Genomic DNA, 26,692 nt, shown 5'->3' with positions numbered 1-26,692 from the left:
CTTGCCTGTTGTAATATGTATAGTCCCAACATATGGTAGTGTACCTTTAGGAATGGCTAGAACAATGCTGACAGTCCATTTGACGACATGGGAGCCATCTTTGCTGTTTGTACTGGTCAGGTCATCGGGTATGTCTTTGCTGTCTGTTGTAACGATGACATCCACAGGTGAGCTGGACTCCGAATATGACCTGTCCTGGTCTCTATGTTCTTGTCCCCCTGGGAACATGTCCTCCCTGTCCCTGTCTCTCCCACACCCTTCTGTCTCTGTGTCCTCCCCCAAATCAGAGTCTGGTGGAGAGGGACAGGGTAGAGAGCTCTTGGAGTCTGGTTCCTCACACAGCGAGCTGGACTCCATGGTTCAGTCACAGCTTTTTCTGGTTAATAGACAATGTAACGTTACTGACTGAATAACAGGCCTGCCAAGGGAAAAAACATTGTTATTTCTAACTTCGTCAAAAATAAGTATAAATAAATATAATCAATTACGTTGCAGCCAAACAAAGTAAATGTTCATTATTTTATTCTTAAAATAACAAATGTCATGCTCTACACTCCTAACAACAATGAGTAAATGCTACGCATACAACAATACAAGATACAGCTCTACATTATTATGTAACTTTTAAAATCATAATTCACAATGCGCAAGCCTACCGTTTACTGTCCTGCTTGCCTGTGTGGGTTGGTGATCCTAGCGATCCTTCAGGCACATCATTTTCACATCATCTGAACTTTTCTGTGAATCACCTTCCTACTTACCACTACACGAAATATTCCTTAGCTCTTTGGTAGACTGGAGGTGCAGTTCGGCAGCTATTTCAGTTTGTGTCCCTTAAATCTTTTACCAATATCATCACTGATACATGGTATATAGCCTAATTATTTTCATAATTACGTAGAATCACGGTTTCATCTTTGACGGATTAACATCAAATGCGGTAGGATGTCACATGAACTGTTTACGTCACCTTAGCAACCAGTGTTGCGACAACAACGTGATAACGTTACAATCGCCAGTGTCACAAGTTGTTTGTAACAATGTTGCGGTGAGTGAAAGTTACATTGTGACATCATAATATATCATAATAAATGGATATTATTTATCACAATGGCCAATCCGGAACGAACTGAAACTTTGAAAGCCCGATTAGATTAGAAGAATCAAGCATTGCTATTATCCTGATAATTATGAACTAGATAAAAGATTGTAGACTATTCTGATGCTAAAACGAACAATGTTTTTACAAAAAATACAAACAACCCACACAATATTTTAGTAATTTAAGACGGTCATTATTTTCAGCATTTACTTTTTTCAACCTGTTAGAAACTAGTATAACAAAATCTTTAAATCATTCAATATTTTGTTTCGTGCATGAATACCACCTCGGCTTTTCAACCATTACCCCCTTCACGGACTCAACTACAGAACAATGAAGCCGTATTGATATCTGTTGGTCGACCAGACATCAGTCCCAACTGCCAATCAACTGGTCTAACTCAATAGAACAGCAGTTGATTGGTTTAAACCCTATTGTTTCAAATAAGCTACGTCAGGACCGTTATTATCAGGTCGCAATATGATATTGCACATTGTATTGTATTCTATCCCATTATTTTATTTCATTTAGCTTTCTATTCTATAAAATATGATATGTTCTACTCTTACTGTAGTATAGTGTAATGTAGGCTAGCCTGCGTTAGAAAGATGTAAAAGTGAAAGCATACATTTTCTTTCTCTACTTTCGAGGAAACCATTTCAAATGTCGCCCCAGTTTATATGTGTTGAGGGGCTGAGCCAAAACTCGCTTCAAAGAAACGCCCTGCGCGCACAGAGAGCTCCTCTGCAGAAATACACTTTTATTCAGTCACGGAAAAGAGAACATAGGACACAGGATGCTACAACATGATCACTGATACACAACTTGTTTGCTTCTCATCAATGGATTTGTACTGATTTGAAAATAATGGATAAAATATTGGTTAAAGATAGTTGTAATCTGTACGGCCGACCCGCCCGCAGGACACAATGGATAGCGAGTACCCTGGCTTACCACTACGGACTGGATCGGGGAGTAGAGAACGAAATTATAGTTCTGGCGACCGGACTGGACCAGTATCTGCAGGAGATCTTCCACCACATGGACTGTACAGGAGATGGAAAGATATCCATGGAGGACTTTAATATTCTGTGTGAGATCTTGGGGTTGAACAAAGACTCTGAGTCGGAGGAGTGTGTGGGGGTCCTGGATAATCTGCCCAGTGAGTTTACCTTCAGGCAGTTCCACGCTAAACTCTGCGGATACTTCAGCACCAAGGCTGGGTCCCAGTATGAGAACGGGAGGTTACTGGTCGGGAAAGATAGCGAGCATATAGAGACTCAGATCCGCCTGAGGATCCCTCTGAGGCGGCGAAAGAAGATGCTATCTCTGGGGACGGGTGGAAGAGTGAGCCGGGGATCGTCACCGAACTCAGATAGACATTTGCCGGGCTGTCGGCAGCTGCGCGCCTCCTGCACCCGGGAGTGTTACGAGGAGATTGTGGCTCTGGAGGAAGCAGAGGAAAGTGTAACTAAACTACAGGATGAGAATGCCAGTCTTAGGGAGCTGGTGGAGGATATGAGGGCGGCTCTACAGAGCAGTGATGCCCGCTCCCTGGCACTACAGGTAAGGGTATCCAGATGGGCATCAGTGGTATTGTTATTATTATGTGTTGATGGGAGGCTTTGAGTCTGTAACAAAACATAGCCCTGTAAAGGATCATGAAGTTTTAGAATAGAGACACTGACACTTTCAAATGAATATGTTTATGGGAAAGTTGGCATTGGAAAAGCTATGTTTTAGCAGGCTATTATCCCCCCACCACTGAACTGGCCATAGCCTACTGTTGTCTGTCTGTCCCCTCCCAGGTAGGACTGTTGAAGAGCCACTCCAAACACGAATCAGAGGGCGGCTGCTTCATCGCTCATCACAAACTATCTGTCAGGACGACCCACAGCAGCAACAACTGCCATGGGAACACCAAGACCCACAACCTCAGCCACATCAAGACGACCCACAGCAGCAATCCCAGCAGCCAGCATGACCCCAGCCAGTACTCTAGCCTGAAGACCAGTAGCCAGTATACGAGCCTGCGGAGCCTCCTCCATGAGATTGACCCGATCCACAGCTCTCGAAATGGGCAGGTGGAGGAGGCCATTCTGTTTAATAAAAAGCTGGAGCAAGAGCTGAGATCATCGCGGGAGGCAGTGTCGGAGTTAGAGGGGTGTAACAGGGCACTGCAGGTGGAGCAGGGGGACATGAGGAGGAAGGTGGAGGATGCCCGTCAGACGCTGGTCAGTGGAATGGGGAAGGTCAAAGAGCTGGAGGCTAAAGCCAGCAGAGTACCAGTCCTACAGAGACACATCCAGCAGCTGGAGCAGGAGATCCTCTACTACAGGTTAACACGACTGTACATTCAGGAAAAAAGCTTCAGATACTCTACATGTTATTCCTCTACTATAGGTCTAGTTCTACCTAGGTGCATGAGTCTGGTGTAGTGGTGGTGGGGTGGCCTCTATAGTAGTCTGGAGTAGTGGTGGTGGGGTGGCCTCTATAGTAGTCTGGTGTAGAGGTGATGGGGTGGCCTCTATAGTAGTCTGGAGTAGTGGTGGTGGGGTGGCCTCTATAGTAGTCTGGTGTAGAGGTGATGGGGTGGCCTCTATAGTAGTCTGGAGTAGTGGTGGTGGGGTGGCCTCTATAGTAGTCTGGTGTAGTGGTGGTGGGGTGGCCTCTATAGTAGTCTGGTGTAGTGGTGGTGGGGTGGCCTCTATAGTAGTCTGGAGTAGTGGTGGTGGGGTGGCCTCTATAGTAGTCTGGTGTAGAGGTGATGGGGTGGCCTCTATAGTAGTCTGGAGTAGTGGTGGTGGGGTGGTGGTGGAGTGTCCTCTATAGGAGTCTGGTGTAGAGGTGATGGGGTGGCCTCTATAGTAGTCTGGAGTAGTGGTGGTGGGGTGGCCTCTATAGTAGTCTGGTGTAGTGGTGGTGGGGTGGCCTCTATAGTAGTCTGGAGTAGTGGTGGTGGAGTGTCCTCTATAGGAGTCTGGTGTAGAGGTGATGGGGTGGCCTCTATAGTAGTCTGGAGTAGTGGTGGTGGGGTGGCCTCTATAGAAGTCTGGTGTAGTGGTGGTGGGGTGGCCTCTATAGTAGTCTGGTGTAGAGGTGGTGGGGTGGCCTCTATAGTAGTCTGGAGTAGTGGTGGTGGGGTGGCCTCTATAGTAGTCTGGAGTAGTGGTGGTGGGGTGGCCTCTATAGGAGTCTGGTGTAGAGGTGATGAGGTGGCCTCTATAGGAGTCTGGTGTAGAGGTGATGGGGTGGCCTCTATAGTAGTCTGGAGTAGTGGTGGTGGGGTGGCCTCTATAGGAGTCTGGTGTAGTGGTGGTGGGGTGGCCTCTATAGTAGTCTGGAGTAGTGGTGGTGGGGTGGCCTCTATAGTAGTCTGGAGTAGTGGTGGTGGGGTGGCCTCTATAGTAGTCTGGAGTAGTGGTGGTGGGGTGGCCTCTATAGGAGTCTGGTGTAGAGGTGATGGGGTGGCCTCTATAGTAGTCTGGAGTAGTGGTGGTGGGGTGGCCTCTATAGTAGTCTGGAGTAGTGGTGGTGGAGTGTCCTCTATAGGAGTCTGGAGTAGTGGTGGTGGGGTGGCCTCTATAGGAGTCTGGTGTAGAGGTGGTGGGGTGGCCTCTATAGTAGTCTGGAGTAGTGGTGGTGGGGTGGCCTCTATAGTAGTCTGGAGTAGTGGTGTTGGGGTGGTGGTGGAGTGTCCTCTATAGGAGTCTGGTGTAGAGGTGATGGGGTGGCCTCTATAGTAGTCTGGAGTAGTGGTGGTGGGGTGGCCTCTATAGTAGTCTGGAGTAGTGGTGGTGGGGTGGTGGTGGAGTGTCCTCTATAGGAGTCTGGTGTAGAGGTGATGGGGTGGCCTCTATAGTAGTCTGGAGTAGTGGTGGTGGAGTGTCCTCTATAGGAGTCTGGTGTAGAGGTGATGGGGTGGCCTCTATAGTAGTCTGGAGTAGTGGTGGTGGGGTGGCCTCTATAGGAGTCTGGTGTAGTGGTGGTGGGGTGGCCTCTATAGTAGTCTGGAGTAGTGGTGGTGGGGTGGCCTCTATAGTAGTCTGGAGTAGTGGTGGTGGGGTGGCCTCTATAGTAGTCTGGAGTAGTGGTGGTGGGGTGGCCTCTATAGGAGTCTGGTGTAGAGGTGATGGGGTGGCCTCTATAGTAGTCTGGAGTAGTGGTGGTGGGGTGGCCTCTATAGTAGTCTGGAGTAGTGGTGGTGGAGTGTCCTCTATAGGAGTCTGGAGTAGTGGTGGTGGGGTGGCCTCTATAGGAGTCTGGTGTAGAGGTGGTGGGGTGGCCTCTATAGTAGTCTGGAGTAGTGGTGGTGGGGTGGCCTCTATAGTAGTCTGGAGTAGTGGTGTTGGGGTGGTGGTGGAGTGTCCTCTATAGGAGTCTGGTGTAGAGGTGATGGGGTGGCCTCTATAGTAGTCTGGAGTAGTGGTGGTGGGGTGGCCTCTATAGTAGTCTGGAGTAGTGGTGGTGGGGTGGTGGTGGAGTGTCCTCTATAGGAGTCTGGTGTAGAGGTGATGGGGTGGCCTCTATAGTAGTCTGGAGTAGTGGTGGTGGGGTGGCCTCTATAGGAGTCTGGTGTAGTGGTGGTGGGGTGGCCTCTATAGTAGTCTGGAGTAGTGGTGGTGGGGTGGCCTCTATAGTAGTCTGGAGTAGTGGTGGTGGGGTGGCCTCTATAGTAGTCTGGAGTAGTGGTGGTGGGGTGGCCTCTATAGGAGTCTGGTGTAGAGGTGATGGGGTGGCCTCTATAGGAGTCTGGTGTAGTGGTGGTGGTGTGGCCTCTATAGGAGTCTGGTGTAGTGGTGGTGGAGTGTCCTCTATAGGAGTCTGGTGTAGAGGTGGTGGGGTGGCCTCTATAGGAGTCTGGTGTAGAGGTGTTGGGGTGTCCTCTATAGGAGTCTGGTGTAGTGGTGGTGGGGTGTCCTCTATAGGAGTCTGGTATAGTGGTTGTGGTGGGGTGGCCTCTATAGGAGTCTGGTGTAGTGGTGGTGGGGTTGCCCCTATAGCAGTCCAGTGTGGTGGTGGTTGGGTGCCTTCTATAGGAGTCTGGTGTAGTGGTTTTGGGGTAGCCTCTATAGGAGTCTGGTGTAGTGGTGGTGGAGTGTCCTCTATAGGAGTCTGGTGTAGAGGTGGTGGGGTGGCCTCTATAGGAGTCTGGTGTAGAGGTGTTGGGGTGTCCTCTATAGGAGTCTGGTATAGTGGTTGTGGTGGGGTGGCCTCTATAGGAGTCTGGTGTAGTGGTGGTGGGGTTGCCCCTATAGCAGTCCAGTGTGGTGGTGGTTGGGTGCCTTCTATAGGAGTCTGGTGTAGTGGTGGTGGTGTAGCCTCTATAGGAGTCTGGTGTAGTGGTGGTGGAGTGTCCTCTATAGGAGTCTGGTGTAGAGGTGGTGGGGTGGCCTCTATAGGAGTCTGGTGTAGAGGTGTTGGGGTGTCCTCTATAGGAGTCTGGTGTAGTGGTGGTGGGGTGTCCTCTATAGGAGTCTGGTATAGTGGTTGTGGTGGGATAGCCTCTATAGGAGTCTGGTGTAGTGGTGGTGGGGTTGCCCCTATAGCAGTCCAGTGTGGTGGTGGTTGGGTGCCTTCTATAGGAGTCTGGTGTAGTGGTTTTGGGGTAGCCTCTATAGGAGTCTGGTGTAGTGTTGTTGGGGTAGCCTCTATAGGAGTCTGGTGTAGTGGTGTTGGGATAGCCTCTATAGGAGTCTAGTGTAGTGGTGTTGGGGTGGCATCTATAGGAGTCTGGTGTATAGGTGGTGGGGTGTCCTCTATAGGAGTCTGGTGTATTGGTGTTGGGGTAGCCTCTATAGGAGTCTGGTATAGTGGTTGTGGTGGGGTGGCCTCTATAGGAGTCTGGTGTAGTGGTTTTGGGGTAGCCTCTATAGGAGTCTGGTGTAGTGTTGTTGGGGTAGCCTCTATAGGAGTCTGGTGTAGTGGTGTTGGGATAGCCTCTATAGGAGTCTAGTGTAGTGGTGTTGGGGTGGCATCTATAGGAGTCTGGTGTATTGGTGTTGGGGTAGCCTCTATAGGAGTCTGGTATAGTGGTTGTGGTGGGGTGGCCTCTATAGGAGTCTGGTGTAGTGGTGTTGGGGTACCCTCTATAGGAGTCTGGTGTAGAGGTGGAGGGGTGGTGGTGAGGTGGCCTCTATAGGAGTCTGGTGTATTGGTGTTGGGGTAGCCTCTATAGGAGTCTGGTATAGTGGTTGTGGTGGGGTGGCCTCTATAGGAGTCTGGTGTAGTGGTGTTGGGGTACCCTCTATAGGAGTCTGGTGTAGAGGTGGAGGGGTGGTGTTGAGGTGGCCTCTATAGGAGTCTTCTGAAGTGCTCATGTGGTGGCCTCTATTGGAGTCTAGTTTTGTGGTGGTAGGGTGGCCTCTCTACGAGTCTGGTGTAGTGGTGTTGTGGTGGTGGTGGGGTGGCCCCTATACGAGTCTGGTGTAGTGGTGGTGGGGTGGCCCCTATAGGAGTCTGGTGTAGTGGTGGTGGTGGGGTGGTCTCTACAAGAGTCTGGTGTAGAGGTATTGGGGTAGCCTCTATTGGAGTTTGGTGTAGTGGTGTTGGGGTAGACCCTATAGGAGTCTGGTGTAGAGGTGGAGGGGTGGTGGTGGGGTGGCCTCTATTGGAGTCTGGTGTAGTGGTGGTGGTTGGGTGGTCTCTATAGGAGTCTGGTGTAGAGGTGTTGGGGTAGACCCTACAGGAGTCTGGTGTAGAGGTGGAGGGGTGGTGGTGGGGTGGCCTCTATTGGAGTCTGGTGTAGTGGTGTTGGGGTAGCCTCTATAGGAGGCTGGTGGAGGGGTGAGGGTGGGGTGGCCTCTATAGGAGTCTGGTGTAGAGGTGGAGGGGTGGTGGTGTTGTGGCCTCTATTGGAGTCTGGTGTAGTTGTGTTGGGGTAGCCTCTATAGGAGTCTGGTGTAGTGGTGTTGGGGTAGCCTCTATAGGAGTCTGGTGTAGTGGTGTTGGGATAGCCTCTATAGGAGGCTGGTGGAGGGGTGAGGGTGGGGTGGTCTCTATAGGAGTCTGGTGTAGTGGTGGTGGGGTGTCCTCTATAGGAGTCTGGTGTATTGGTGTTGGGGTAGCCTCTATAGGAGTCTGGTATAGTGGTGGTGGGGTGGCCTCTATAGGAGTCTGGTGTAGAGGTGTTGGGGTACCCTCTATAGGAGTCTGGTGTAGAGGTGGTGGGGTGGCCTCTATAAGAGTCTGGTGTAGAGGTGTTGGGGTGTCCTCTATAGGAGTCTGGTGTAGTGGTGGTGGGGTGTCCTCTATAGGAGTCTGGTGTATTGGTGTTGGGGTAGCCTCTATAGGAGTCTGGTATAGTGGTGGTGGGGTGGCCTCTATAGGAGTCTGGTGTAGAGGTGTTGGGGTACCCTCTATAGGAGTCTGGTGTAGAGGTGGTGGGGTGGCCTCTATAGGAGTCTGGTGTTGGGGTGTCCTCTGTAGGAGTCTGGTGTAGTGGTGGTGGGGTTGCCCCTATAGCAGTCCAGTGTGGTGGTGGTGGGGTGCCTTCTATAGGAGTCTGGTGTAGTGGTTTTGGGGTAGCCTCTATAGGAGTCTGGTGTAGTGTTGTTGGGGTAGCCTCTATAGGAGTCTGGTGTAGTGGTGTTGGGATAGCCTCTATAGGAGTCTAGTGTAGTGGTGTTGGGGTGGCCTCTATAGGAGTCTGGTGTATAGGTGGTGGGGTGTCCTCTATAGGAGTCTGGTGTATTGGTGTTGGGGTAGCCTCTATAGGAGTCTGGTATAGTGGTTGTGGTGGGGTGGCCTCTATAGGAGTCTGGTGTAGTGGTGTTGGGGTACCCTCTATAGGAGTCTGGTGTAGAGGTGGAGGGGTGGTGGTGGGGTGGTCTCTATAGGAGTCTGGTGTAGTGGTGTTTGAGTAGCCTCTATAGGAGTCTGGTGTAGTGGTGTTGGAGTAGCCTCTATAGGAGTCTAGTGTAGTGGTGTTGGGGTAGCCTCTATAGGAGTCTAGTGTCGTGGTGTTGGGGTAGCCTGTATAGGAGTCTGGTGTAGTGGTGTTGGGATAGCCTCTATAGGAGTCTGGGGGTGGGGTGGTGGTGGGGTGGCCTCTATAGGAGTCTGGTGTTGTGGTGTTGGGGTGGCCTCTTTAGGAGTCTGGTGTAGAGGTGGTGGGGTGTCCTCTATAGGAGTCTGGTGTCGTGTTGGTGTAGTGGTGGTGCGGTGTCCTCTATAGGATTCTGGTGTCGTGGTGGTGGGGTGGCTCCTATAGCAGTCCAGTGTGGTGGGGGTGGGGTGGCCGCTATAGGAGTCTGGTGTAGTGGTGGTGGGGTAGCCTCTATAGGATTCTGGTGTAGTGGTGGTGTGGTGTCAATAGGAGTCTGGTGTAGTTGTGGTGGGGTGGCCTCTATAGGAGTCTGGTGTAGTGGTGGTGGGGTGGCCCTATAGGAGTCTGGTGTAGTGGTGTTTGGGTAGTCTCTACAGGAGTCTGGTGTAGAGGTGGAGGGGTGGTGGTGTGGTGGCCTCTATCGGAGTCTGGTGTAGTGGTGTTGGGGTAGCCTCTATAGGAGTTTGGTGTAGTGGTGTTGGGGTAGCCTCTATAGGAGTTTGGTGTAGTGGTGTTGGGGTAGACCCTATAGGAGTCTGGTTTAGAGGTGGAGGGGTGGTGGTGGGGTGGCCTCTATAGGAGTTTGGTGTAGTGGTGTTGGGGTGGCCTCTATATGAGTCTGCTGAAGCGCTGGTGTGGTGGCCTCTATTGGAGTCTGGTGTAGTGGTGTTGGGGTAGCCTCTATAGGAGGCTGGTGGAGGGGTGAGGGTGGGGTGGTCTCTATAGGAGTCTGGTGTAGAGGTGGAGGGGTGGTGGTGTTGTGGCCTCTATTGGAGTCTGGTGTAGTGGTGTTGGGGTAGCCTCTATAGGAGTCTGGTGTAGTGGTGTTGGGGTAGCCTCTATAGGAGTCTGGTGTAGTGGTGTTGGGATAGCCTCTATAGGAGGCTGGTGGAGGGGTGAGAGTGGGGTGGCCTCTATAGTAGTCTGGTGTAGAGGTGGAGGGGTGGTGGTGTTGTGGCCTCTATTGGAGTCTGGTGTAGAGGTGATGGGGTGGCCTCTATAGTAGTCTGGAGTAGTGGTGGTGGGGTGGCCTCTATAGTAGTCTGGAGTAGTGGTGGTGGGGTGGTGGTGGAGTGTCCTCTATAGGAGTCTGGTGTAGAGGTGAAGGGGTGGCTCTATAGGAGTCTGGTGTAGTGGTGGTGGGGTGGCCTCTATAGTAGTCTGGAGTAGTGGTGGTGGGGTGGCCTCTATAGTAGTCTGGAGTAGTGGTGGTGGGGTGGCCTCTATAGTAGTCTGGAGTAGTGGTGGTGGGGTGGCCTCTATAGTAGTCTGGAGTAGTGGTGGTGGGGTGGCCTCTATAGTAGTCTGGAGTAGTGGTGGTGGGGTGGCCTCTATAGGAGTCTGGAGTAGTGGTGGTGGGGTGGCCTCTATAGTAGTCTGGAGTAGTGGTGGTGGGGTGGCCTCTATAGTAGTCTGGAGTAGTGGTGGTGGGGTGGCCTCTATAGTAGTCTGGAGTAGTGGTGGTGGGGTGGCCTCTATAGTAGTCTGGAGTAGTGGTGGTGGGGTGGCCTCTATAGTAGTCTGGAGTAGTGGTGTTGGGGTGGCCTCTATAGGAGTCTGGAGTAGTGGTGGTGGGGTGGCCTCTATAGTAGACTGGAGTAGTGGTGGTGGGGTGGTGGTGTAGTGTCCTCTATAGGAGTCTGGTGTAGAGGTGATGGGGTGGCCTCTATAGTAGTCTGGAGTAGTGGTGGTGGGGTGGCCTCTATAGTAGTCTGGAGTAGTGGTGGTGGGGTGGTGGTGGAGTGTCCTCTATAGGAGTCTGGTGTAGAGGTGATGGGGTGGCCTCTATAGTAGTCTGGAGTAGTGGTGGTGGGGTGGCCTCTATAGTAGTCTGGTGTAGTGGTGGTGGGGTGGCCTCTATAGTAGTCTGGAGTAGTGGTGGTGGGGTGGCCTCTATAGGAGTCTGGTGTAGTGGTGGTGGGGTGGCCTCTATAGTAGTCTGGAGTAGTGGTGGTGGGGTGGCCTCTATAGTAGTCTGGAGTAGTGGTGGTGGGGTGGCCTCTATAGGAGTCTGGAGTAGTGGTGGTGGGGTGGCCTCTATAGTAGTCTGGAGTAGTGGTGGTGGGGTGGTGGTGGAGTGTCCTCTATAGGAGTCTGGTGTAGAGGTGATGGGGTGGCCTCTATAGTAGTCTGGAGTAGTGGTGGTGGGGTGGCCTCTATAGTAGTCTGGAGTAGTGGTGGTGGGGTGGTGGTGGAGTGTCCTCTATAGGAGTCTGGTGTAGAGGTGATGGGGTGGCCTCTATAGGAGTCTGGTGTAGTGGTGGTGGGGTGGCCTCTATAGTAGTCTGGAGTAGTGGTGGTGGGGTGGCCTCTATAGTAGTCTGGAGTAGTGGTGGTGGGGTGGCCTCTATAGGAGTCTGGTGTAGAGGTGATGAGGTGGCCTCTATAGTAGTCTGGAGTAGTGGTGGTGGGGTGGCCTCTATAGGAGTCTGGTGTAGAGCTGATGTGGTGGCCTCTATAGGAGTCTGGTGTAGTGGTGGTGGAGTTTCCTCTATAGGATTCTGGTGTAGAGGTGGTGGGGTGTCCTCTATAGTAGTCTGGAGTAGTGGTGGTGGGGTGGCCTCTATAGTAGTCTGGAGTAGTGGTGGTGGGGTGGCCTCTATAGTAGTCTGGAGTAGTGGTGGTGGGGTGGCCTCTATAGGAGTCTGGTGTAGAGGTGATGAGGTGGCCTCTATAGTAGTCTGGAGTAGTGGTGGTGGGGTGGCCTCTATAGGAGTCTGGTGTAGTGGTGGTGGAGTTTCCTCTATAGGAGTCTGGTGTTGAGGTGTTGGGGTGTCCTCTATAGGAGTCTGGTGTAGTGGTGGTGGGGTTGCCCCTATAGCAGTCCAGTGTGGTGGTGGTGGGGTGCCTTCTATAGGAGTCTGGTGTAGTGGTTTTGGGGTAGCCTCTATAGGAGTCTGGTGTAGTGGTTTTGGTGGCCTCTATAGGAGTCTGGTGTAGTGTTGTTGGGGTAGCCTCTATAGGATTCTGGTGTAGTGGTGGTGTGGTGTCAATAGGAGTCTGGTGTAGTTGTGGTGGGGTGGCCTCTATAGGAGTCTGGTGTAGTGGTGGTGGGGTGGCCCTATAGGAGTCTGGTGTAGTGGTGTTTGGGTAGTCTCTACAGGAGTCTGGTGTAGAGGTGGAGGGGTGGTGGTGTGGTGGCCTCTATCGGAGTCTGGTGTAGTGGTGTTGGGGTAGCCTCTATAGGAGTTTGGTGTAGTGGTGTTGGGGTAGCCTCTATAGGAGTTTGGTGTAGTGGTGTTGGGGTAGACCCTATAGGAGTCTGGTTTAGAGGTGGAGGGGTGGTGGTGGGGTGGCCTCTATAGGAGTTTGGTGTAGTGGTGTTGGGGTGGCCTCTATATGAGTCTGCTGAAGCGCTGGTGTGGTGGCCTCTATTGGAGTCTGGTGTAGTGGTGTTGGGGTAGCCTCTATAGGAGGCTGGTGGAGGGGTGAGGGTGGGGTGGTCTCTATAGGAGTCTGGTGTAGAGGTGGAGGGGTGGTGGTGTTGTGGCCTCTATTGGAGTCTGGTGTAGTGGTGTTGGGGTAGCCTCTATAGGAGTCTGGTGTAGTGGTGTTGGGGTAGCCTCTATAGGAGTCTGGTGTAGTGGTGTTGGGATAGCCTCTATAGGAGGCTGGTGGAGGGGTGAGAGTGGGGTGGCCTCTATAGTAGTCTGGTGTAGAGGTGGAGGGGTGGTGGTGTTGTGGCCTCTATTGGAGTCTGGTGTAGAGGTGATGGGGTGGCCTCTATAGTAGTCTGGAGTAGTGGTGGTGGGGTGGCCTCTATAGTAGTCTGGAGTAGTGGTGGTGGGGTGGTGGTGGAGTGTCCTCTATAGGAGTCTGGTGTAGAGGTGAAGGGGTGGCTCTATAGGAGTCTGGTGTAGTGGTGGTGGGGTGGCCTCTATAGTAGTCTGGAGTAGTGGTGGTGGGGTGGCCTCTATAGTAGTCTGGAGTAGTGGTGGTGGGGTGGCCTCTATAGTAGTCTGGAGTAGTGGTGGTGGGGTGGCCTCTATAGTAGTCTGGAGTAGTGGTGGTGGGGTGGCCTCTATAGTAGTCTGGAGTAGTGGTGGTGGGGTGGCCTCTATAGGAGTCTGGAGTAGTGGTGGTGGGGTGGCCTCTATAGTAGTCTGGAGTAGTGGTGGTGGGGTGGCCTCTATAGTAGTCTGGAGTAGTGGTGGTGGGGTGGCCTCTATAGTAGTCTGGAGTAGTGGTGGTGGGGTGGCCTCTATAGTAGTCTGGAGTAGTGGTGGTGGGGTGGCCTCTATAGTAGTCTGGAGTAGTGGTGTTGGGGTGGCCTCTATAGGAGTCTGGAGTAGTGGTGGTGGGGTGGCCTCTATAGTAGACTGGAGTAGTGGTGGTGGGGTGGTGGTGTAGTGTCCTCTATAGGAGTCTGGTGTAGAGGTGATGGGGTGGCCTCTATAGTAGTCTGGAGTAGTGGTGGTGGGGTGGCCTCTATAGTAGTCTGGAGTAGTGGTGGTGGGGTGGTGGTGGAGTGTCCTCTATAGGAGTCTGGTGTAGAGGTGATGGGGTGGCCTCTATAGTAGTCTGGAGTAGTGGTGGTGGGGTGGCCTCTATAGTAGTCTGGTGTAGTGGTGGTGGGGTGGCCTCTATAGTAGTCTGGAGTAGTGGTGGTGGGGTGGCCTCTATAGGAGTCTGGTGTAGTGGTGGTGGGGTGGCCTCTATAGTAGTCTGGAGTAGTGGTGGTGGGGTGGCCTCTATAGTAGTCTGGAGTAGTGGTGGTGGGGTGGCCTCTATAGGAGTCTGGAGTAGTGGTGGTGGGGTGGCCTCTATAGTAGTCTGGAGTAGTGGTGGTGGGGTGGTGGTGGAGTGTCCTCTATAGGAGTCTGGTGTAGAGGTGATGGGGTGGCCTCTATAGTAGTCTGGAGTAGTGGTGGTGGGGTGGCCTCTATAGTAGTCTGGAGTAGTGGTGGTGGGGTGGTGGTGGAGTGTCCTCTATAGGAGTGGTGGGGTTGCCCCTATAGCAGTCCAGTGTGGTGGTGGTGGGGTGCCTTCTATAGGAGTCTGGTGTAGTGGTTTTGGGGTAGCCTCTATAGGAGTCTGGTGTAGTGGTTTTGGTGGCCTCTATAGGAGTCTGGTGTAGTGTTGTTGGGGTAGCCTCTATAGGATTCTGGTGTAGTGGTGGTGTGGTGTCAATAGGAGTCTGGTGTAGTTGTGGTGGGGTGGCCTCTATAGGAGTCTGGTGTAGTGGTGGTGGGGTGGCCCTATAGGAGTCTGGTGTAGTGGTGTTTGGGTAGTCTCTACAGGAGTCTGGTGTAGAGGTGGAGGGGTGGTGGTGTGGTGGCCTCTATCGGAGTCTGGTGTAGTGGTGTTGGGGTAGCCTCTATAGGAGTTTGGTGTAGTGGTGTTGGGGTAGCCTCTATAGGAGTTTGGTGTAGTGGTGTTGGGGTAGACCCTATAGGAGTCTGGTTTAGAGGTGGAGGGGTGGTGGTGGGGTGGCCTCTATAGGAGTTTGGTGTAGTGGTGTTGGGGTGGCCTCTATATGAGTCTGCTGAAGCGCTGGTGTGGTGGCCTCTATTGGAGTCTGGTGTAGTGGTGTTGGGGTAGCCTCTATAGGAGGCTGGTGGAGGGGTGAGGGTGGGGTGGTCTCTATAGGAGTCTGGTGTAGAGGTGGAGGGGTGGTGGTGTTGTGGCCTCTATTGGAGTCTGGTGTAGTGGTGTTGGGGTAGCCTCTATAGGAGTCTGGTGTAGTGGTGTTGGGGTAGCCTCTATAGGAGTCTGGTGTAGTGGTGTTGGGATAGCCTCTATAGGAGGCTGGTGGAGGGGTGAGAGTGGGGTGGCCTCTATAGTAGTCTGGTGTAGAGGTGGAGGGGTGGTGGTGTTGTGGCCTCTATTGGAGTCTGGTGTAGAGGTGATGGGGTGGCCTCTATAGTAGTCTGGAGTAGTGGTGGTGGGGTGGCCTCTATAGTAGTCTGGAGTAGTGGTGGTGGGGTGGTGGTGGAGTGTCCTCTATAGGAGTCTGGTGTAGAGGTGAAGGGGTGGCTCTATAGGAGTCTGGTGTAGTGGTGGTGGGGTGGCCTCTATAGTAGTCTGGAGTAGTGGTGGTGGGGTGGCCTCTATAGTAGTCTGGAGTAGTGGTGGTGGGGTGGCCTCTATAGTAGTCTGGAGTAGTGGTGGTGGGGTGGCCTCTATAGTAGTCTGGAGTAGTGGTGGTGGGGTGGCCTCTATAGTAGTCTGGAGTAGTGGTGGTGGGGTGGCCTCTATAGGAGTCTGGAGTAGTGGTGGTGGGGTGGCCTCTATAGTAGTCTGGAGTAGTGGTGGTGGGGTGGCCTCTATAGTAGTCTGGAGTAGTGGTGGTGGGGTGGCCTCTATAGTAGTCTGGAGTAGTGGTGGTGGGGTGGCCTCTATAGTAGTCTGGAGTAGTGGTGGTGGGGTGGCCTCTATAGTAGTCTGGAGTAGTGGTGTTGGGGTGGCCTCTATAGGAGTCTGGAGTAGTGGTGGTGGGGTGGCCTCTATAGTAGACTGGAGTAGTGGTGGTGGGGTGGTGGTGTAGTGTCCTCTATAGGAGTCTGGTGTAGAGGTGATGGGGTGGCCTCTATAGTAGTCTGGAGTAGTGGTGGTGGGGTGGCCTCTATAGTAGTCTGGAGTAGTGGTGGTGGGGTGGTGGTGGAGTGTCCTCTATAGGAGTCTGGTGTAGAGGTGATGGGGTGGCCTCTATAGTAGTCTGGAGTAGTGGTGGTGGGGTGGCCTCTATAGTAGTCTGGTGTAGTGGTGGTGGGGTGGCCTCTATAGTAGTCTGGAGTAGTGGTGGTGGGGTGGCCTCTATAGGAGTCTGGTGTAGTGGTGGTGGGGTGGCCTCTATAGTAGTCTGGAGTAGTGGTGGTGGGGTGGCCTCTATAGTAGTCTGGAGTAGTGGTGGTGGGGTGGCCTCTATAGGAGTCTGGAGTAGTGGTGGTGGGGTGGCCTCTATAGTAGTCTGGAGTAGTGGTGGTGGGGTGGTGGTGGAGTGTCCTCTATAGGAGTCTGGTGTAGAGGTGATGGGGTGGCCTCTATAGTAGTCTGGAGTAGTGGTGGTGGGGTGGCCTCTATAGTAGTCTGGAGTAGTGGTGGTGGGGTGGTGGTGGAGTGTCCTCTATAGGAGTCTGGTGTAGAGGTGATGGGGTGGCCTCTATAGGAGTCTGGTGTAGTGGTGGTGGGGTGGCCTCTATAGTAGTCTGGAGTAGTGGTGGTGGGGTGGCCTCTATAGTAGTCTGGAGTAGTGGTGGTGGGGTGGCCTCTATAGGAGTCTGGTGTAGAGGTGATGAGGTGGCCTCTATAGTAGTCTGGAGTAGTGGTGGTGGGGTGGCCTCTATAGGAGTCTGGTGTAGAGCTGATGTGGTGGCCTCTATAGGAGTCTGGTGTAGTGGTGGTGGAGTTTCCTCTATAGGATTCTGGTGTAGAGGTGGTGGGGTGTCCTCTATAGTAGTCTGGAGTAGTGGTGGTGGGGTGGCCTCTATAGTAGTCTGGAGTAGTGGTGGTGGGGTGGCCTCTATAGTAGTCTGGAGTAGTGGTGGTGGGGTGGCCTCTATAGGAGTCTGGTGTAGAGGTGATGAGGTGGCCTCTATAGTAGTCTGGAGTAGTGGTGGTGGGGTGGCCTCTATAGGAGTCTGGTGTAGTGGTGGTGGAGTTTCCTCTATAGGAGTCTGGTGTTGAGGTGTTGGGGTGTCCTCTATAGGAGTCTGGTGTAGTGGTGGTGGGGTTGCCCCTATAGCAGTCCAGTGTGGTGGTGGTGGGGTGCCTTCTATAGGAGTCTGGTGTAGTGGTTTTGGGGTAGCCTCTATAGGAGTCTGGTGTAGTGGTTTTGGTGGCCTCTATAGGAGTCTGGTGTAGTGTTGTTGGGGTAGCCTCTATAGGAGTCTGGTGTAGTGGTGTTGGGGTGGCCTCTATAGGAGTCTGGTGTATAGGTGGTGGGGTGGCCTCTATAGAAGTCTGGTGTCGTGGTGTTGGGGTAGACTCTATAGTAGTCTGGTGTCGAGGTGTAGTGGTGGTGTTGGGGTGGCCTCTATAGGAGTCTGGTGTAGTGGTGGTGGTGTCGCCTCTATCGGAGTCTGGTGTAGTGGTGGTGGAGTGTCCTCTATAGGAGTCTGGTGTAGAGGTGGTGGGGTGGCCTCTATAGGAGTCTGGTGTAGAGGTGTTGGGGTGTCCTCTATAGGAGTCTGGTGTAGAGGTGGAGGGGTGGTGGTGGGGTGGCCTCTATAGGAGTCTGGTGTAGTGGTGGTGGAGTGTCCTCTATAGGAGTCTGGTGTAGAGGTGGTGGGGTGGCCTCTATAGGAGTCTGGTGTAGAGGTGTTGGGGTGTCCTCTATAGGAGTCTGGTGTAGAGGTGGAGGGGTGGTGGTGGGGTGGCCCCTATAGGAGCCTGGTGTAGTGGTGGTGGTGGCTTCCCAAACAGACTCTTATAGAGGCCACCCCCCCCCCCTCCCCCCTCACAGTATAGAGTCAGGCTGTTTCTGTACTGTGGCTGATCCTACAGCCTGGTCCAAACCCTGTTGTTGGCTGGCAGGGTAACCTTACAGTGAAATGCTTACTTACAGGCTCTAACCAATAGTGCAAAAAATGTATTAGGTAAACAATAGGTAAGCAAAATTACATGCTGGCTGTCTGGGTTAATGGCTGGGTGGCTGGGTAACTGTCTGTCTGGGTTACTGGCTGGGTGGCTTGGTAACTGTCTGTCTGGGTTACTGGCTGGGTGGCTGGGTAACTGTCTGTCTGGGTTACTGGCTGGGTGGCTGGGTAACTGTCTGGCTGGGTTACATGCTGGGTGGCTGGGTAACTGTCTGTCTGGGTTACTGGCTGGGTGGCTTGGTAACTGTCTGTCTGGGTTACTGGCTGGGTGGCTGGGTAACTGTCTGGCTGGGTTACTGGCTGGGTGGCTGGGTAACTGTCTGGCTGGGTTACTGGCTGGGTGGCTGGGTAACTGTCTGTCTGGGTTACTGGCTGGGTGGCTGGGTAACTGTCTGGCTGGGTTACTGGCTGGGTGGCTTGGTAACTGTCTGTCTGGGTTACTGGCTGGGTGGCTTTGTAACTGTCTGTCTGGGTTACTGGCTGGGTAACTGTCTGGCTGGGTTACTCGCTGGTTGGCTGGGTAACTGTCTGGCTCTGTTACAGACTGGCTGGCTGGATGGTTGGGTAACTGTCTGGCTGTGTTACAGACTGGTGTTTGTATAGCCAAGCTGCTGAGAAACTGCTTTCTCTGATTTTGTTCTTGACAAGACACATACACTAACCAACACACACACACGGCAGGACGTTGACATCTGGATTCTCCCAGTATTTCCTCTGACACAGAACACCAGATGAAAGGAGAGAGCGAGAGAAAGAGAAAGAACTGGAACATTTGAATCAAATCAAATGTATTTATATAGCCCTTCATACATCAGCTGATATCTCAAAGTGCTGTACAGAAACCCAGCCTAAAACCCCAAACAGCAAGCAATGCAGGTGTAGAAGCACGGTGGTTAGGAAAAACTCCCTAGAAAGGCCAAAACCTAGGAAGAAACCTAGAGAGGAACCAGGCTATGTGGGGTGGCCAGTCCTCTTCTGGCTGTGCCGGGTAGAGATTATAACAGAACATGGCCAAGATGTTCAAATGTTCATAAATGACCAGCATGGTCGAATAATAATAAGGCAGAACAGTTGAAACTGGAGCAACAGCACGGCCAGGTGGACTGGGGACAGCAAGGAGTCACCATGAATAAATGCTGAATGATTGATCTGGCAGGTTGGCTATTTGCCTGTGTTACTGGATGGCAGGCTGGGTAACTGCCTGGCTGTTTGGCTGGGATACTGGCTGGCTGGGTAACTGTCTGTCTGTTTGGCTGGGTTACACGCTTGCTGGCTGGGTAACTGTCTGGCTGTGTTACAGGCTGGCTGGTTGGGTAACTGTCTGGCTGGGTAACTGGCTGGCTGGGTAACTGTCTGGCTGTGTTACTGTTGGGCTGTCTGGCTCTGTTACAGGCTGGCTGGCTGGGTAACTGTCTGGCTGTGTTACAGGCTGTCTGGCTGGGTACTTGTCTGGCAGTTTGGCTGGGTTACAGGCTGGCTGGGTAACTGTCTGTCTGGGTAAATGTCTGGCCTTGTTACTGGCTGGATGGCTGGGTAACTGTCTGGCTGGGTTACTGGCTTGCTGGGTAACTGTCTTGCTGGGTTACTGGCTACCTGGGTAACTGTCTGGCTTGGTAATGTCTGGCTGGGTTACTGGCTTGCTGGGTAACTGTCTTGCTGGGTTACTGGCTACCTGGGTAACTGTCTGGCTTGGTAATGTCTGGCTGGGTTACTGGCTTGCTGGGTAACTGTCTGGCTGGGTTACTGGCTTGCTGGGTAACTGTCTGGCTGGGTTACTGGCTTGCTGGGTAACTGTCTGGCTGGGTTACTGGCTGCCTGGGTTACTGTCTGGCTTGGTAATGTCTGGCTGGGTTACTGGCTTGCTGGGTAACTGTCTGGCTGGGTTACTGGCTTGCTGGGTAACTATCTGGCTGGGTTACAGGCTTGCTGGGTAACTGTCTGGCTGGGTTACTGGCTTGCTGGGTAACTGTCTGGCTGGGTTACTGGCTTGCTGGGTAACTATCTGGCTGGGTTACTGGCTTGCTGGGTAACTATCTGGCTGGGTAACTATCTGGCTGGGTTACTGGCTTGCTGGGTAACTATCTGGCTGGGTAACTGGCTTGCTGGGTAACTATCTGGCTGGGTTACTATCTGGCTGGGTAACTGGCTTGCAGGGTAACTATCTGGCTGGGTTACTGGCTTGCTGTTAACTATCTGGCTGGGTAACTATTTGGCTGGGTAACTATCTGGCTGGGTAACTGACTTGCTGGGTAACTATCTGGCTGGGTTACTGGCTTGCTGGGTAACTATCTGGCTGGGTAACTGGCTTGCTGGGTAACTATCTGGCTGGGTAACTATCTGGCTGGGTAACTGGCTTGCTGGGTAACTATCTGGCCGGGTAACTATCTGGCTGGGTAACTATCTGGCTGGGTTACTGGCTTGCTGGGTAACTATCTGGCTGGGTAACTGGCTTGCTGGGTAACTATCTGGCTGGGTTACTGGCTTGCTGGGTTACTGTCTGGCTGGGTAACTGGCTTGCTGGGTAACTGGCTTGCTGGGTTACTGGCTAGAGGCTGTATATCCAAGCTTCTGAGAAACAGCTTTCTCTGATTTTGTTCTTGGCAAGACACACACATGCACACCCACCGACACACACACACACGCGGCAGGACGTTGACATCTGGAAACACTTACAGTGATTCTCCCAGGCCCCCTATCGGATTTCCTCCGACACAGAACACCAGACAGAAGGAGAGAGAGAGAGAGAAAGAGAAAGAACTGGAAAATGTAAATAAATGCTGAATGATAGATCTGCTAGAGAACTGTAGTGGGAATGTGTTCTGAGTAAGACACTTTGAATTTGTAGTTTAAATGTAAAGAAAAACAACTAGATGGTTAAATGGTTTTTAGCTGGATAAGTTGTTTTCATGTTAGACTAAAACAGAGCCTTATGGACAGTTGGATTGACCATCATGTTGTCTGTGTGTTCTCCTGGTTTTCAGTTTGATCCAGTTCATGTCATTGTTTTTAACCTCACAACTCTCAGTCTTCCTCAGCAAAACTATTCTAGTAGACAAAGTTTCTAAAACGCCTTCAACTAAAGATGAAAACCTTATCCCAATTATAGTACTCCACCCAGATCAACTAGCTCGCTACAGTATATCACAGGCAGCCCTATAAAGAGCTAAGTATATCACAGCTCCTATTAATGGATGATGGTGATTGTAGATGCTCATGTTACGGAATACCCTCTCTGATGTCAGGCAATGTCTTGGATTGATTGTGTCAGTGTATACGGAGCTCTTGTTCTGTACAAGAAAAATGTCACTGTTTTCTCCTTCACTGTGCCCAATGGGCCTGTGGTAAGTCAATGGCTCCATGGAGATCTGTTTAGCTGCAGATACTAATGGGCCTTTGGTGGTCCATGGCTCCATGGAGATCTGTTTAGCTGCAGGTACTAATGGGCCTTTGGTGGTCCATGGCTCCATGGAGATCTGTTTAGCTGCAGGTACTAATGGGCCTTTGGTGGTCCATGGCTCCATGGAGATCTGTTTAGCTGCAGGTACTAATGGGCCTTTGGTGGTCCATGGCTCCATGGAGATCTGTTCAGCTGCAGATACTAATGGGCCTTTGGTGGTCCATGGCTCCATGGAGATCTGTTTAGCTGCAGGTACTAATGGGCCTTTGGTGGTCCATGGCTCCATGGAAATCTGTTTAGCTGCAGGTACTAATGGGCCTTTGGTGGTCCATGGCTCCATGGAGATCTGTTTAGCTGCAGGTACTAATGGGCCTTTGGTGGTCCATGGCTCCATGGAGATCTGTTTAGCTGCAGGTACTAGCCTGATTCTAAGTGGCAATAGAATCAGAATATATTTACACTGTGTATATTTATACTGAACAAAAATATAAACGCAACGCGTAAAGTATTGGTTCCATGTTTTATGAACTGAAATAAAAGATCCCAGAAATGATCCATATGCACAAAATGTGTTGACATCCCTGTTAGTGAGCATTATCTGACAGGTGTGGAATATCAAGAAGCTGATGAAACAGCATGATCATTACACAGGTGCACAATGTGCTGTTTTGTCACACAACGCAATGAGTTTTGGGGGAACGTACAAATGGCATGCTGACTGCAGGAATCTCCATGAATGTTAATTTCTCTACCATAAGCCTCCTCCAACATCATTTTAGAGAATTTTGCAGTATGTTCAAACTGCCTCACAACCAAAGACCACGTGTAACTACTCCAGCCCAGGACCTCCACGTCTGTCTTCTTCACCTGCGGGATCGTCTGAGACCAGCCACCCAGACTGCTGATGAAACTGTGGGTTTGCACAACTGAAGAATTTCACACACAAACTGTCAGAAACCGTCTCAGGGAAGTTCATCTGGGTGCTCGTTGTCCTCACCAGGGTCTTGACCTGAATGTAGTTTGCGTCGTAACCGACTTCATTGGGCAAATTCTCACATTCGATGGCCACTGTCACGCTGGAGAAGTGTGCACTTCACGGATGAATCCTGGTTTCAACTGTACAGGGCAGATGGCAAACAGCATTTATGGCGTCGTGCGAGTGGTTTGCTGATATCAACGTTGTGAACAGAGTGCCTCAGGGTTATGGTATGGGCAGGCATAAGCTATGGACAACAAACACAATTGCATTTTATTGATGGCAATTTTAATGAGATATTGTGACAAGATCCTGAGGCCCATTGTTGTGCCATTCATCCGCCGCCATCGCCTCATGTTTCAGCATGATAATGCATGGACCCATGTCACAAAGATCTGTACACAATTCCTGGAAGCTGAAAATGTCCCAGTTCTTCCATGGCCTGCATACTCACCAGACATGTCACCCATTGAGCATGTTCGGGATGCTCTGGATCGACGTGTACGACAGAGTGTTCCAGTTCCCACCACTTCCAGCACTTCCCACAGCTATTGAAGTGGAGTGGGACAACATTCCACAGGCCACAATCAACAGCCTGATCAATATGAGAAGGAGATGTGTCGTGCTGCAAGAGACAAATGGTGATCACACCAGATACCGACTGGTTTTCTGATCTTTACCCCTACCTTTTCTAAAGTTATCTGTGACCAACAGATGCATATCTGTATTCTCAGTCATCTGAAATCCATAGATTACAGCCTAATGAATTTATTTCAATTGAGTGATTTACTTATATGAACTGTAACTCAGTAAAATCTTAGAAATTGTTGCATGTTGCATTTATATTTTTGTTCTGTATATATATTATATCTCTTTGACTGTTCTCTCTCAGGTCGGAGGTGTCTAAATTACAGCTCTCAGGGTGCACAAGGGCAAATAAGCAGGTAGGCGGAGCCTGCGGACCAGTCCAGAGGTGTTGCCTAGACAACCAACAGGACCGCCGGTCCCCCACCGGCCGCTCTGAGACAACTCCAGATAACAGTAAGACACCACGAGGGGTTTGTTTGTTTTTCAGACGTCTGTGTGTGTTAATGTGTGTGTTCTGTCCTCCAGGTCAGGAGCAGTTGTTCCGGTCAGTAGAAGGCCAGGCAGCATCAGACGACGACGAGGAAAAGTGGACAGGTGAGAACAGGTTTAGTGTGTGTGCATGTTTGGGATGGCTTTTCACATGAACATGTGTTAAATGTAAACGTGTGTATTAATTAATGTTAATTAATGTTGGTGTGTGTTGGGGACAGGTGAACAACAGAGACAGGTGGACGAAATGAAGAGGATCCTCACCAGACTGTCCTGCTGCGGAGACAGGTACACAGTACACACACATACACAGGATAATGCACACACACACACAAACACACACACACACACACACACACACACACACACACACACACACACACACACACACACACACACACACACACACACACACACACACACACACACACACATACACACACGGAGAGAGAAGCACACACACAGACGCAAAGACACATGCACTCACACATAGGTATGCACACACACGCATTAACCTCTCACACACACACATGTTTACGTGAAAAATGGGGCCCATAACCCTAACCTGTATATAATTTACCTGCCTCTGTCTCTCCTGTTCCTTAGGTGTGATGACAAGGCTATGAAGAACCTGCTGTCCCAATTCAGTGGTTCCAGGAGGAGTGAGGAGAGCACAAGAGGAGGAGGAGAGGAGGAGGAGGAGGAGAGGAGTGAGGAGAGGAGGAGTGCAGTGGTAGAGCTCTTAGAGAAGGTGACGAGGCTGAATAAAAAGTTGGAGCAGAAGGAGACCCAGGCACAACAGTTACAGATGGACATGGGCCAGGTACACACACATGCACGTACACACACTCAAAGCAGAACATGTGTGTTGAGCTACAACTGGTACAACTGGAGCCACTGACGTGAACAACCAAAATACGGCATACATGATGTTTTGACTCTCAGTTCGTTGTCAGCATTCTGAGGACTGTTGGTTCTGGTGTAAAATGAATTAAAGAATAGAGGAGGAGGCAAAGCCTGCTGGAGGTTGATATGAAAGACTGGGAACTGAACAGCCTGCTGGAGGTTGATATGAAAGACTGGGAACTAAACAACCTGCTGGAGGTTGATATGAAAGACTGGGAACTAAACAACCTGCTGGAGGTTGATATTACATTTACATTTAAGTCATTTAGCAGACGCTCTTATCCAGAGCGACTTACAAATTGGTGAATTCACCTTCTGACATCCAGTGGAACAGCCACTTTACAATAGTGCATCTAAATCATTAAGGGGGGGTGAGAAGGATTACTTATCTTATCCTAGGTATTCCTTGAAGAGGTGGGGTTTCAGGTGTCTCCGGAAGGTGGTGATTGACTCCGCTGTCCTGGCGTCGTGAGGGAGTTTGTTCCACCATTGGGGGGCCAGAGCAGCGAACAGTTTTGACTGGGCTGAGCGGGAACTGTACTTCCTCAATGGTAGGGAGGCGAGCAGGCCAGAGGTGGATGAACGCAGTGCCCTTGCTTGGGTGTAGGGCCTGATCAGAGCCTGGAGGTACTGCGGTGCCGTTCCCCTCACAGCTCCGTAGGCAAGCACCATGGTCTTGTAGCGGATGCGAGCTTCAACTGGAAGCCAGTGGAGAGAGCGGAGGAGCGGGGTGACGTGAGAGAACTTGGGAAGGTTGAACACCAGACGGGCTGCGGCGTTCTGGATGAGTTGTAGGGGTTTAATGGCACAGGCAGGGAGCCCAGCCAACAGCGAGTTGCAGTAATCCAGACGGGAGATGACAAGTGCCTGGATTAGGACCTGCGCCGCTTCCTGTGTGAGGCAGGGTCGTACTCTGCGGATGTTGTAGAGCATGAACCTACAGGAACGGGCCACCGCCATGATGTTGGTTGAGAACGACAGGGTGTTGTCCAGGATCACGCCAAGGTTCTTAGCGCTCTGGGAGGACGACACAACGGAGTTGTCAACCGTGATGGCGAGGTCATGGAACGGGCAGTCCTTCCCCGGGAGGAAGAGCAGCTCCGTCTTGCCGAGGTTCAGCTTGAGGTGGTGATCCGTCATCCACACTGATATGTCTGCCAGACATGCAGAGATGCGATTCGCCACCTGGTCATCAGAAGGGGGAAAGGAGAAGATTAATTGTGTGTCGTCTGCATAGCAATGATAGGAGAGACCATGTGAGGTTATGACAGAGCCAAGTGACTTGGTGTATAGCGAGAATAGGAGAGGGCCTAGAACAGAGCCCTGGGGGACACCAGTGGTGAGAGCGCGTGGCGAGGAGACAGATTCTCGCCACGCCACCTGGTAGGAGCGACCTGTCAGGTAGGACGCAATCCAAGCGTGGGCCGCGCCGGAGATGCCCAACTCGGAGAGGGTGGAGAGGAGGATCTGATGGTTCACAGTATCGAAGGCAGCCGATAGGTCTAGAAGGATGAGAGCAGAGGAGAGAGAGTTAGCTTTAGCAGTGCGGAGCGCCTCCGTGATACAGAGAAGAGCAGTCTCAGTTGAATGACTAGTCTTGAAACCTGACTGATTTGGATCAAGAAGGTCATTCTGAGAGAGATAGTGGGAGAGCTGGCCAAGGACGGCACGTTCAAGAGTTTTGGAGAGAAAAGAAAGAAGGGATACTGGTCTGTAGTTGTTGACATCGGAGGGATCGAGTGTAGGTTTTTTCAGAAGGGGTGCAACTCTCGCTCTCTTGAAGACGGAAGGGACGTAGCCAGCGGTCAGGGATGAGTTGATGAGCGAGGTGAGGTAAGGGAGAAGGTCCCCGGAAATGGTCTGGAGAAGAGAGGAGGGGATAGGGTCAAGCGGGCAGGTTGTTGGGCGGCCGGCCGTCACAAGAAGCGAGATTTCATCTGGAGAGAGAGGGGAGAAAGAGGTCAGAGCACAGGGTAGGGCAGTGTGAGCAGAACCAGCGGTGTCGTTTGACTTAGCAAACGAGGATCGGATGTCGTCGACCTTCTTTTCAAAATGGTTGACGAAGTCATCTGCAGAGAGGGAGGAGGGGGGAGGGGGAGGAGGATTCAGGAGGGAGGAGAAGGTGGCAAAGAGCTTCCTAGGGTTAGAGGCAGATGCTTGGAATTTAGAGTGGTAGAAAGTGGCTTTAGCAGCAGAGACAGAGGAGGAAAATGTAGAGAGGAGGGAGTGAAAGGATGCCAGGTCCGCAGGGAGGCGAGTTTTCCTCCATTTCCGCTCGGCTGCCCGGAGCTCTGTTCTGTGAGCTCGCAATGAGTCATCGAGCCACGGAGCGGGAGGGGAGGACCGAGCCGGCCTGGAGGATAGGGGACATAGAGAGTCAAAGGATGCAGAAAGGGAAGAGAGGAGGGTTGAGGAGGCAGACTCAGGAGAAAGGTTGGAGAAGGTATGAGCAGAGGGAAGAGATGATAGGATGGAAGAGGAGAGAGTAGCGGGGGAGAGAGAGCGAAGGTTGGGACGGCGCGATACCATCCGAGTAGGGGCAGTGTGGGAAGTGTTGGATGAGAGCGAGAGGGAAAAGGATACAAGGTAGTGGTCGGAGACTTGGAGGGGAGTTGCAATGAGGTTAGTGGAAGAACAGCATCTAGTAAAG

The 26,692-nt window shown here is 51.8% G+C and overlaps 2 protein-coding genes across 2 annotated transcripts in view; one reads left to right on the top strand and one right to left on the bottom strand.

The window, feature by feature from the left end:
• Positions 1 to 1,625, bottom strand: part of cfap92 (cilia and flagella associated protein 92 (putative)) — a 213,822-nt gene extending 212,197 nt beyond the window's left edge. Inside the window, exon 1 of the mRNA XM_064967364.1 lies at positions 45 to 1,625. Coding sequence (XP_064823436.1) covers positions 45 to 357 — 313 coding nt within the window. The 5' untranslated portion in view covers positions 358 to 1,625. The remainder of the gene's footprint in view (positions 1 to 44) is intronic.
• A 111-nt stretch (positions 1,626 to 1,736) lies between these two features.
• The window catches only part of efcc1 (EF-hand and coiled-coil domain containing 1), a 77,117-nt gene continuing 52,161 nt past the window's right edge, over positions 1,737 to 26,692 (top strand). The window contains exons 1-6 of the mRNA XM_064967365.1: positions 1,737 to 2,668; positions 2,911 to 3,440; positions 22,952 to 23,117; positions 23,181 to 23,241; positions 23,358 to 23,424; positions 23,743 to 23,959. Of these exons, the coding sequence (XP_064823437.1) occupies positions 1,970 to 2,668; positions 2,911 to 3,440; positions 22,952 to 23,117; positions 23,181 to 23,241; positions 23,358 to 23,424; positions 23,743 to 23,959 (1,740 nt within the window). The 5' untranslated portion in view covers positions 1,737 to 1,969. The remainder of the gene's footprint in view (positions 2,669 to 2,910; positions 3,441 to 22,951; positions 23,118 to 23,180; positions 23,242 to 23,357; positions 23,425 to 23,742; positions 23,960 to 26,692) is intronic.

Source organism: Oncorhynchus masou, chromosome 6 (assembly GCF_036934945.1).
Source record: "Oncorhynchus masou masou isolate Uvic2021 chromosome 6, UVic_Omas_1.1, whole genome shotgun sequence".
Classification (NCBI taxonomy): domain Eukaryota; kingdom Metazoa; phylum Chordata; class Actinopteri; order Salmoniformes; family Salmonidae; genus Oncorhynchus; species Oncorhynchus masou.
Note: the sequence above shows the minus strand (reverse complement) of the source record. Positions and strands in the feature narration are given on the sequence as shown.